Source organism: Ochotona curzoniae, unplaced genomic scaffold, assembly GCF_017591425.1.
Source record: "Ochotona curzoniae isolate NIBS_2020 unplaced genomic scaffold, NIBS_Ocur_1.0 scaffold_4701, whole genome shotgun sequence".
In the NCBI taxonomy this organism is placed as follows: Eukaryota; Metazoa; Chordata; class Mammalia; order Lagomorpha; family Ochotonidae; genus Ochotona; species Ochotona curzoniae.
Window position 1 is genome coordinate 47131232 of NW_024467122.1, and position 12395 is coordinate 47143626.

At 38.0% G+C, this 12395-nt stretch overlaps 1 protein-coding gene across 2 annotated transcripts in view; it reads left to right on the forward strand.

Annotated features, from left to right (window-relative positions):
• SPRED1 (sprouty related EVH1 domain containing 1) overlaps positions 1 to 12395 on the forward strand; it is a 77732-nt gene that overhangs the window by 31803 nt on the left and 33534 nt on the right. Inside the window, exon 2 of one of the 2 annotated variants that reach the window (XM_040970120.1) lies at positions 1800 to 1974. In XM_040970120.1, coding sequence (XP_040826054.1) covers positions 1800 to 1974 — 175 coding nt within the window. Of the gene's footprint in view, positions 1 to 1015; positions 1975 to 12395 lie in introns of those variants that run through there. The other variant, XM_040970119.1, reaches the window with a different exon arrangement.

Here is a 12395-nt window from a genome sequence, read left to right on the forward strand (position 1 = left end):
TCCATCAGTAATTACTGTGGTTTCAGAATTCTTGCTCCCTCACAATCATTTTGAAATTTAACCCTCCTTGCAGCAGTGTTGGGAGGAGGTCTGGCCTTTCAGGGTTGGAGTGATTGCTGCAGAACCCATACCAACTCTCCAATAACTGTTATAAAAGGCTTGGCAGAGGGAAAGAGTGTCTCTTCCTGCCTCCTGCAATGAGAGGGCACAGTGCTGTTAAAAAGAAGATAAACAAATAGCCGGTGAGCTCATGCTAAGATGTATGGCATCATGTGTCATCAGAGAACTGTTATTTAAAACCACAGTGAAATACCACCACTTAGCTGTGATAACCAGAAACACTAAGTGCTAACAGGTTTGTAGAATAACTGAAGCTGTCATGGTGTACTGATAGAAATGTGTGGCAATGAAACTGCTTTGAGGAACAGTTTCTTAAATAGTTGATATTTTCCTATCCAATGACCCCTCCTAACAGATGTGAAAACATAATATCTATAAAGAGAATTAGTTGTGTGAAAATGATTATGACAGTAGCCAACATGGACAATAAATTGAGATGAATTCTTTTCAGCTGGAAGAGTATGGTTTTTAAGAGAAGAAAACTTTGGATATTTAGGATGGACAAAGTATATGGAAGAAGTCAGAAAGAGCACAAGTGGTGATTCTGTTTGATTGTGTTTGTATGAGGGCCCAAACAAAACTAACCTGAATATTAAAAATCAGCAAATTTAGAGCCCAGCTTGGTGCCTCAATGGCTAAATCCTCACCTTGCAAGCACCAGGATTCTAGATGGGTGTTGGTTCCTGCCCTGGCTATTCCGCTTATAATTCAGCTCCCTGCTTGTGGCCTAGGAAAGCAGAGGAGGATGACCTCAAAGCCTTAGGACCCTGCACCCATATGAGAAACCTGAAAGAAGCTCCTGGCTCCTGACTTTGGTTTGACTCAGTTCCAGCAGTTGAAGCCATTTGAAGTCCTTCTTTCTGTAAATCTGATTTCTGTCTTTCCAATAAAAATAAATCTTTATAAAAGAATCGGTGAATTTCTGATAAGAAAGGCATAAGGGGATTTCCTTAAGTGATGAAAATATTCTGTATCTTATTTGTTATGTTGGTTATATCTAATATTTATATATATGATATTTATTACGTGTCTTAGTCCATTTGGGCTACTCTAATAAAACTGCACAAGCAGGAGAGCTGGTAAACAGTAGAAATTTATTTCTTACAGTTTTGAACTTTGGAAATCCAGTGTCTGAAGTGTTAGTAGAGGTGGGGCCTTTTAGAATGATTTAAGATTCCCAGTTGGTAGGGGAAAAAAAAAAAGTGGTGTCTCATCTAAGTATACTTATTTCAATGATTTATTTATTTCAGAACTGTTAGAACTTATAGATGCCTCACTTAAGCATGCGAAAATGCTGCAGCAGTTACAATAGTGCAACAACACTAATTGACAGGTTTGGTGGTGACCTCTGTAGTTTGATCATTTTTGTGTTTGGGTTCTTTGACAACTCATTTCCTGGTAGTCAGATGTGTTTGAACTCTTGAAAACGTGAATTGAAGTAAAAGGTTTGTAATCTTTTATTATGAGATTAATCATCAAAATAAAACATAGCCCATAAGGTTTATTAGTTTATGGGTTTTTATGTCTTCCAGGTAGATTGCTTTCTGTGTACTATCATGAATGTAGTAAACACTTTAATTGCTGTATGTAACTAATACTGGTCTTTGGTTTCTCAACACTGATAGTTTCATGTTTTTGTTTATGGAAAAATTAACTCATGATCTTTGTATCTGTTTTAGTAATAGTTATGCACGAGTGCGAGCTGTGGTGATGACCCGAGATGACTCGAGTGGTGGCTGGTTACCACTGGGAGGGAGTGGACTAAGCAGCGTCAGTGTCTACCGAGTCCCTCAGCAGGAAGAGAATGGCTGTGCTGACTTTGTTATCCGTGGAGAACGACTCAGGGACAAAATGGTAATGAATTACTTTATATGATATAGATTATCTGTCTAAAATTGTTTTTTATGTGTTTTTCTTTATGAGAATTATTTTTGCCCATGAATTAATTTTGCTTTTAAAGTTATTTTATGTTAAAGATAGTGAAATATATTAAATTTTTTTTTCAGTATGGGGTCTCTGAGGGTTGAAAAGTTTGCTTCTTTTTTATTTATTTTTTGTTTATTTTGTTTTGTAAAGAATTATTTTTTATTTGAAAGGCAGAGTTTACACAGTGAAAAGGGAGAGACAAAGAGAGGTTGATTCTCCAGATGACTGCATTGGCCAAGGCTGTGTGACAGGCTAAAGCCAGGAGTTTCTTCCAAGTCTCCCACGTGGATACACGGGCCCAAGCCCTTGGTCTACCTTCCACTGATTTCCTAGGCTCATCAACAGAGAGCTGGATCAAAAGTGGAGCGCAGCCAGAAGTTGAAGCAGAATCCAGCAGGTTAACCACAGTAACACAGCACCAGCCCTTCTATTTAGGTTTAATGCGGGAGCATTGGTTAATGGTCACCCAACTGTATCCTGCCTGTCTTTTCCCACTATTCCTTAGGTTAGGATTATAATCTGTAGGCCAAACTCAGGTTTGCCAGTGAGCTGTGAATGGTTTTTATATTTTAAGTGGTTGAAAAAGTTTTGACACATAAAAATTATAATGAAATATAAATTGAAATATAAAAATTTATAATGTAATATAAATTGCAGTGTTTATTAGTAAAATTTTATCAGAACCTAGCCAAGAGCATTCATTTATGTTTTGGTCTATGTCTGCTGTCTCACTGTGGCGATAGAATTGAAACAGTCGCAACAGAGGTGGGAAGTATTTGGCCTCTGAAAGATGGAGCCCTGTCTGAGACTTCTATGCTCTCAGGTTTTCTTGTGTTCAGTTTTCATACCATAATGCTTATTGCAGGACTGTAAGCCTACCAAGTGGCAAATTAATCTGGATACATCATCTAATACTATTAGTTATTCGTTTCTTTCATTTAGTGTGAAAAATTCTTTCTTCTTTAAATAGTTGATCCCAAAATAACTGTCACACCTGAAGAGCTAAATCGTATTTACAAGCAAAATAAAAATCTGTAAGACCCTTGAAAATAAGTAAGTTCCTTTAAATACTTATTTCTGGAACTGCTTATGAACCTATTTAACATTTATCTTAGAAATATGTTTTAAATTTTTCATTTTATTTGTAATATTGTTGCACGATGGAGAGGAATGCATGCCCGTGTGGACCTTGTTCTGAGCTATGGAGGGTTGAGGTATAGAGGAACGTGATTGGGGCAGATGTAATAGTTCTTTTTTTTTTTCCCTCTGTCCACTGGGAGGAAAAAAAGGAGGTGTTTTAAATTCTGAATAATTCTTTTGATGTGAATATTTTGGGTACAACTTTCTTTATTGAAAAAAAATAAGATGTTATTTATTTATTATTTGAAAGGTAGAGATTTTGTTCTGCCTGTTGGCTTGCTTCCCAGAGTTCCATGACAGCTGGTACCTGCTCAGTCTGAAGCCAGTAGGCATGAACTCCCTCTGGGTCTCCCATGTGGGTGATGGAAACCTAAGTATTTGGGCTGTCAGCTGCTGCCTTCCAGGCGTATCAACAGAAAGGGAGATCAGAAGTACAGCCAATGGGACTTGAACTGGCATTGTGACTAGGAAAGTGGCCGTCCTAAGACATGACTTACCACTGTGCCACGGTGCTGCCTGTGCTACTTTAATGTTTGGTCTTGGTTTCTTGTTTCTCTTAAGCCAGTAACTAATTTCAGAGAATTTTTTAGGTTTTACACTTTTTTTCGGCTAAGATTTTTTAAATTATTTATATCAAGTGGACTGATCGCATCTCTATCCTAATACAGATTTAGGAGCTGATTGATGCTTCTGTGCATCCTTCCCTCCTTCCTGCATACCCACCAAAATTTTGAATTTATTTATTTGGAAAGCAGAGTGATAAGGAGAGACAGAGATAAAGAAAAAGATCTTTCGTCTGCTGGTTATGCCACAGATAGCGATACCAGCCATGCATGTGCCAGTGTGAAGTGAGCATCTCTGTGCTCTGAGTCTCCCAGGCAGGTGGCAGGGATCAAAGTGCATCACCTGTAGCCGCCTAGGATGTGCTGGAGTGGGACACTGGTTACAGGGCCTCTAATATCAGTAACAGACATCTTAACTGCTGAGCCACATGCTTGTCCCCATTTCTTTCTCACCCGAAAGGAGAGCTATCTCAAATCAGCTGAAAAGCTTTTAGCTCTAGTGTTGTTGTTATTTTTTTAATTGGAAAGTCAGCTATACAGAGAGGAGGAGAGACAGAAAGAGGAAGATCTTCCATGTGTTGATTCACTCCCCATGCAGCCGCAACAGCTGAATTGTACTGATCCAAAGCCAGAAGCCTGGAGATTCTTCTGTGTTTCCCACATGAGTGCAGGGTCCCAAGGCTTTGGGCTCTCCTCAGCTGCTCTCACAGGCCACAAGCAGGGAGCTGGATGGGAAGCAGAGCTGCCGAGACTTGAACTGGCTCCCATATGGGAATCTCAGCATGTGCAAGGTAAAGACTATAACTACTAGGCTATTGCACCTGACCCAGTTCTAATGTTTTGTGAGTGTTATTCACTCCTATGTTGCACACATTGTACCATGTATATCAGTTAACCAGATTGTGCTTTTTAGTATTGTGGGAAACCCCAATGGAAGTAAAAGATAAGTTTAACATGTGATCTTTTAAAAAATAAAAATATTTAGGAGGCCAATGCCTTATCCATTAGGCCACTGGGGCCAATAAAAATTAAAAATATTTAAAGGCGGCTCTGGCTTTCATCAAAATGCTCTCTGGCATATACTAAAGCTTGGAGACATCTGAAAAAGGGAAAGGGTCTTTGGTGACTTTCCTGTCATGTAATGCTTTAAGATAATAAGAAGTAGGGTGGTTTTGTTGAAGAAGAAGTTGTAGATTATAGAAACTGAATAAAAAATCTAAGGTGTTAATTGTGAAACTTCTTTTTAGTAGTAAAAATAGAAAAGGAGAAGAAAGAAGTCACTTGTTGAGTAAATGTTGGATAAAAATGCTTACTAAAAAAGTAAGAATAAGACAAGGATGGTTAATGTGAAACACAGGGAGAAATCATGAAATAAAATATTGAATATGTTAATGCATATTGACAGTTTGCTTGAAGTTAGTTAAAGAACAAAATCTGTGTAAGCAGGAGTAAGGCAGGCCAGAAGCTCAGAGTAGTCCAGTAGATGATTATTCCAAGTGTGACTTCACCGTAATGTACCAGAAAAAAACTTGCAATTCAGAGGAGCACAAATATAATCCCTGTAACAAGGTGTCAAATCATGATATGGGAAAAGGAAGTTCCTCTGATTAGATGTATGGATCAGGAGTCAGAACATCTGTGCTTTTATTTAATCAATTCTTGAAGAAACAGCAGGGACACACAAAGCATTATGATGTAAGATTAAAGGAGAATTTCTGTATTTCTTAGAGGATTTAGCGTTGTAGTAAAACAGTCTAGATTATGGGCATTTGCATGATCAAAGTTACAGGATATCATTGGAAAATGATACAGCGATACTGAACCAAGCAAATTCATTCATATGGGTAATAGATTTTGGAGCAGGTCTAATTCTGAAGAGGATAGCATTAGAATTGTATATGTTCTTTCTGAACTTTAGACCCAGTAATGTACATTTTCATAGGTATTCTTCACTTGATCTTAGCCAAAACGCCAAGAAGCGATTCATAGATGTTCTTATCGACTATTTTTATTTCAATCTTTTTTTTTCCAGGTTTCCAATTTCTTTTTTGTTTTTTGAAAAAGATAAATCCTAAGTCTTAACAAATGAATGCTAGTTTCTTTTAACTGCTGACTCTGTATAATAGTTAATAATGTAGATGATAATTGCTAAAAATTCCTATAGCTATTTTGGTTGTGTATCACATTTTAGAATTTCCTACTGAATTCCAGAAGTAGTGTGATTTTTGTCTCTCATATCAGACCTCGTGGATAAACTTGTAGAACTGCCTTTTCTTTTTCTTTTTTTTTTTTTCCCGTTCGAGAGAGTGTGAGCAAGCCAGCTCCCATTTCTTGATGCACTTCTTAAATGCCTGCAGTGACAGTGCCAGGGTGGTGCCAGGCTGATGCCAGAAGCCAAGGACTCCATCCAGATCTTTGGCGGGGATTTACCTAGGTGATTGCTGCCTTCCTCCCAAGGCCTACATTAGCAGGCAGCTGGAGTGAGGAACCAGAGTTAGCGGTGGACTCAGGCGTCATAAACAGTTTAGTAATTCCCCCAAATGCCCACCCCTGTCTGTTAAGGAATGTATAGAGTAAGAAGAGATATGTAGACCATTTGTGTGGCAGATGAAGAATATTGGATAATATTTTAAGTGATATTTACAAGCCCCAATCCTGATAATAGTGAAGAAAAGTGGCTTTTCTTTATGATGAGGGAAGCACTTTGGCAATAGAATTTAGTAGCCTTGATTTAGAGTCATCTTCACCAAAAATAAGTTTTGTTACATATCCAATGAGTTATATATACTCAGCCCTCCACTAGAGCACCTTCCACATCTACTGATTATATCAGCAGGGATTCAAAGTGTTCAAAAAATGTAGGTGTGTAGAAGCATATACAGACCATTTCTCTTGTCATTAATCCATAAACAATATAAATGACAACTTACATTGTGTAAGATACTATGAGTAATCTATAGATGATCTTTATGAGGGGCTTCAACATCCTTGAATTTTGTTAGGCGTGATTGTCCCTGCAAACAACCCTCAGATACCAAGAGATGTCTGTATCTCTGTTGATTTCTTGTTTTGAAGTGAGAAACAGGGCACAGAAAGTCCAGGACTTTTACAAGGCATTAGTTTGAATAATTAGGTCCATTATTCATTCATTCTCTTAATACAGGTGATCGAAAATGGCTGTTTCCAAACTGATGAAATCATGATTGTTTATGAGGGACTGTACTATTGTAGCAACGTGGGGAAAATCAGTCAGGGGGTGGGATATTGTGGGGAGGGAATCCCAGTCTCTACAAATTGTAGCATAAAATTCAAAATATTTAACAACCACAAAAAAGGTTATTTCCTACGATGCTTGCCTATGAAGTGCTGCTCTTTGTGATATCAGCAATGGAGAGGAGAGTTTTATTTCCTGACTTAACAATATAATACCCCAAGTTAGACTCCCAACCTTTTTTGCCCCGAATGGGTTAAGGTATTGGGAGCTTCCAGATTGGTTGCTTTGTAAAATGTTCTTTGTGTGTGCCCAAGGAAAAAAGATTGAGAACATAATTGGCTTTCATGATTTACTGGTGATTGAGGAAGAATTTGAAATACTAGGCTTTGGTGTTGTAGCCCAAGAAAATGAAAGTACTGCCTTCCTGCACTTTGGGTCCTTGTCAAGAGTGTAAGAACACGACGGGGATGGTCTTGGAGAACAATTCTTAGAACAAGCTTGTTTTAGCCATTTCCTTCAGTATGTTTATAATCTCTGAATTTTTTTTTCCTTCAGACTTTTCACACAAATAGCTTGTCCTTGGAGCACATTTTTTCCTAAGGTTTATTTATTTATTTGGAAGTCAGAGAGATCTTCCATCTGTTACTTTATTCCCCAGATAACCTTAAAGGACTGGGAGGGGTTAGCCCACAGCTATCAACCAGGAGCTTCATCCTGATCTCCCATGTGGTGCAGGAGCCCTTGGCCTCCTTTGCTCTCCCAAGCACATTAGCGGAGCTGAATGGGATGTGGAGCAGTCGGACTGCTCAGCACACAACAGAACAACCAGTACACCACATTGCTGTCCCCAAAGAACACATGTGTTTTAAAGAACTTTATTACGAAATTTTTACTAATTTAAGTTTGATTCAGTTTAATTTAAACTACAGTTAGTAAAATTTAATTCTTTACACAAAATTTATGTATCCCTAACAGTAAAACTTTCTTTTACATATTGTTTTCATCAGAAGCAATAATCTTCTGTGTAAATGTAATACTTCTTTTTTAAAAGATTTATTTTTATTGCAAAGTCAGATATACAGAGAGAAGGAGAGACAGAAAGATCTTCGTCCGATGGTTCACTCCCCAAGTGAGCGCGATGGCCAGTACTGTGCCAATCCAGAGCCAAGAGGCAGGAGCTCTTCCAGGTCTCCCACGCGGGTCTTCCACAGGGGCCCAAGGCTTTGGACCATCCTCAACTGCTTTCCCAGGCCACACGCAAGGAGCTGGATGGGAAGTGGGCCTGCCGGGATTGGAACTGATGACCTGACCATATGGGATCCCCTCCTGTTGAAGACAAGGACTTTAGCCACTAGGCCACCATGCTGGGTCCTAAATGTAATACTTCTATTTTGTATTTTATCATATTATACCATATGTATAGATTATTTTGTTTGTTTTGTGATATGTAAATTCACAATATTAACATATACCTTTAGTTTCTAAACAAGTACCTGAATTACAAGTATTTATTTACTTCCAAACACAATTTTTGTTATAAAGATGTAAAATAATTCTTAGTTGTATTTAATAGATGATAAATACTGTAAATTTACAAGCTTAATTAAAAATGTGCTCTTTAAGAGCATGTTCTCTGCGAGGAGATGATAAAGGATGGAGGAGACCATATAGGAAAACATGAAGGATTGTTTCAAGACACCTGAGTTACTTAGGATGCTGCATGTCAACAAGGAAAAGTAGGCTTATAATATAACTACCATTCTAAACTTAGAATGAAAAGGGGTGATTTTGAAATGAAGAAAGGAGAAGCAAGAAACTTCCAGTTGAGAAAGTTGCCAGGGCAGGCATGCTGTAGCTGGTTAAGCCACCTGTTAGGATGCAAATCAATAATAATGATAAATTAATAATAAAAATAGATAAAATATTGCTATTCTAAAGGCTAAGAGAATGTAAGAAAAGAAATATATTTTTAAAATTGGATTTCCTGGGCCTGGCATTATGCCATAATGGATAAAGCCACTTCCAGCAATGCTGACATTCTGTATAAGTGCTGGGTCTTGTCCTGGCTGTTGCACTTTCAATTCAGCAGTTTGCTAATGGTCTGGGTAAAGCAGTTGAATGGCCCAAGTTCTTACTCCCCTTATTCCCACATGGGAGACCTAGAAGAAGCTTGCTTCTGGATTTGACGTAGCCCACCCCAGCCATTGCATCCATTTGAGGAGCAAACCAACAATTAGAAGACCTTTCTTTTTCTGTAACTCTTTAAAATACTAAATAAATCTTTTTAAAAAAGGAGAAGAGAGAAAGATAAATGGGGCTTCCAAAACAAAATTAGGATTTTTTTTCTTTTTCAAAATATTTATATATTTAAAAGGCAGAGTTACAGAGGCAGAGGCAGACAAATACTCCATCCACGGCTTACTCCCCAAATGACTGTAACAGTCAGGACTGGGCTTCACAGAAGCTAAGAGCCAATAGTTCATCCTGGTCTCCTTTGTGAGTGCAGGCCCCAAGGACTTGGACTGTCATCCACTGCTTTCCCCAGGAAGCTAGATTGGAAATGGTGCAGCCAGGACCTTGCCAGTGCCCATATGGAATACTGGTGCTGCATACTGTGGCTTAAGTCATTGTGCCACAATGCGGGCCCAGGATATTTATTTTCTGGGTGAATAAATCATACTCCACATGCTATATATAAATCATGCCATTATGAAGCCTCAGTTCTGCAATGGAAATATTACTGCATTGAAAAACCTAATTGTTTTAACCAGTTTTTACAGATTAAGCCTCCCACTGCCTCATAATTTTGCCTCCTGCAAGTTATTAATTCTACTCACCAGAATATTATAAAGGTAGGAAGAGAGTGAGTAGAGGTAAAGATAATTAAACAGCGTTTTGATTGTTTCTGTTTCCCTTATAGACTATTAAACTGTTACCCACATACATTAAATCTGTATATTGACACTGTGTTCTGGTCAGATTAACGTACTATAGCTTTCATTTTCATCTAGGTTTGAGCAGTTCCTTTCCAAAGCCAACTTTTCTACATTTGAATTTCATCAACATTGTTGGTTACTTTTCCCTAGAGTCTTGACCTTTTGGTTATCATTTCAGAAGACTGCTTTCCTAGATGTGGTTGTTACCCAAAACAGTTACGTTTTAAAGCATTTTACAATTTCCTGCTGTTTCTTACATTCCTGTCTACTGCTCTGTAAATATCATGCCTTCCCTAGTACTTTGTGTCTCCAGTTTCCCTAATTTCAGTAGATTCTGACTGGATTTAGTATATTTAGCATTATTATTTTTAATTTGTCCTAGATCTTCCCTGCCATTCTCTTTGACAAGTTTCTCACTTAATGTTTTAGCCAAAGACATGTGGCTGAATTTTTGTTTTGCTTTATACTAAATTTTTGTTTTGCTTTGCAATGTAATTGCATCTTGTAACATTTCCTTTTAACACTCCCTTTTAAAAGTGAGTCTACTATTATTTGTGATTCTTTAGTTCATTCAAGAAAATCATTTTGATTCTTGATTTTATTCATTCTTTTCATTTCTACCCCTCTGTTCTTACCTGAAATACACCTCCTAAATTTTGCATTGCCTTTTCTGTGTCAACCATAAGAAACTTTGCAAATTTTGAGTCTGTTATTTCTTTAAGATTCTGCAATTGGAGCCCATGTTATAGTGCAGCATATTAGGCCACTATTGCCTGTGATGCTGGCATACCATCTGAGTGATACATACCATATCAAACCGCCAGTTCAAATCCCAGCCGCTCCACTTCAGGTGCAGTCCTTGCTTAATAGCAAAGGGTGGTCCTAGTGTCTGGCCCCTTACCACCCACATGAAAGATCCAGATGGAGTTCCAGATTCTTGAGTTGGACTTATCCTAGTCCAGAAGTTGGAACCATTTGGGAAATGAACCAGTGAATGAAGGTTCTCTTTCACTTTCTCTGTACTCCGCCTTTTAAATATTAATAGGTCTGGAAGTTCCCCAATCATTTCCTAAAGACAATTAAATATCCTCCTCTCAACACAGAAGGAGGTATGATCTGGCCTCTAACCTTGTTCATCTTTATCTTTTTGTGTTTTTGTGGTATTGTTTCATACTAAATTACCACTCTGATGATTCATCGAAAGCACCGTGCATTGATCTAAGGAACTACTCTTTGCTTTTGCATGAATGAAAATGGAGCTATAAAGACAGCACGTTATGAGTTTACTGAGGTAGGTTACAAGCTAAGACAGTTTGATAGTTCCAAGGAAACAATGACAGGAATAGCTTTCGTTTTTTATTGTCACAGGTAAGTCAGAGATTGAAAAATTGTAAAATTTGGCTAGAGAAGGTAGTTTGGATCAGAGCAATGTTAGTGTGAAGAATTGGCATTGGGAGAAATGCTGAACATAATAATGTTCAGTCAATCCAGAATCACCTGGATTAGTCAGTTACAAAGATGGCAAATTTGCTGTTAGTGCGTTTCTGTATGACACAGTTTGTGATTTTCTCCCAAAAGTTGTTTTACAATAAAGTTAGTTGTTTAACATTGCCAACATTCCTTGGGAAAAAATCTTGCCTATTAACAGTTTTTGGAGCCTTGTGGAATTTGGTTTATAATAATGAAGATTTAGCAGATACCTTCTTGGTGACCTTTATTTCTTGTTTTCAGATATCTTCAACCTAACACTCTGGCTTTTCTTCAGCATTTCCTTTGTGATTGCATTTCCTCAGCACTAAATTATTTGTTTTCTTTTTTTTAAAGATTTATTTATTTTTATTACAAAGTCAGATATACAGAGAGGAGGAGAGACAGAGAGGAAGATCTTCTGTCCGATGAGTCACTCCCCAAGTGAACACAATGGCCGGTGCTGTGCCGATCCAAAGCCATGAACCAGGAACCTCCTTCGGGTCTCCTGTTTGGGTACAGGGTCCCAAGGCTTTGGGCGGTCCTCGACTGCCCTCCCAGGCCACATGCAGGGAGTTGGATGGGAAGTGGAGCTGCCGGGACCAGAACCAGTGTCCATATGGGATCCTGGCGCGTTCAAGGCAAGGACTTTAGCCACTAGGCCACCACGCTGGGCACGAATTATTTGTTTTCAACTAATGCCATTACATTTGTGATTGAGTTAGTACTTTATACTGATTTATATTGCTGTGTACAGGTTCATTGTGGCTTCATTTTACTCTTATATCTTACAGTGTTATGTTTTGTAATATATTTCCCATCCTTTCCATTATATTCCAGTACCTATTAAACTGTCATGGTTAAATGAAAATCCATACTCTTTGATCTTCAGTTATTGATAGGATTCTAAGTATTCTCTCACCACTTTTATTTTATTAGAATCTAAGCTAGAATTTGAATATGCAGTGTTTTCAGTCATTGGCTTGCATTTAGGATATATTCTATGTACTAGATTTTCTGATTTGGTCT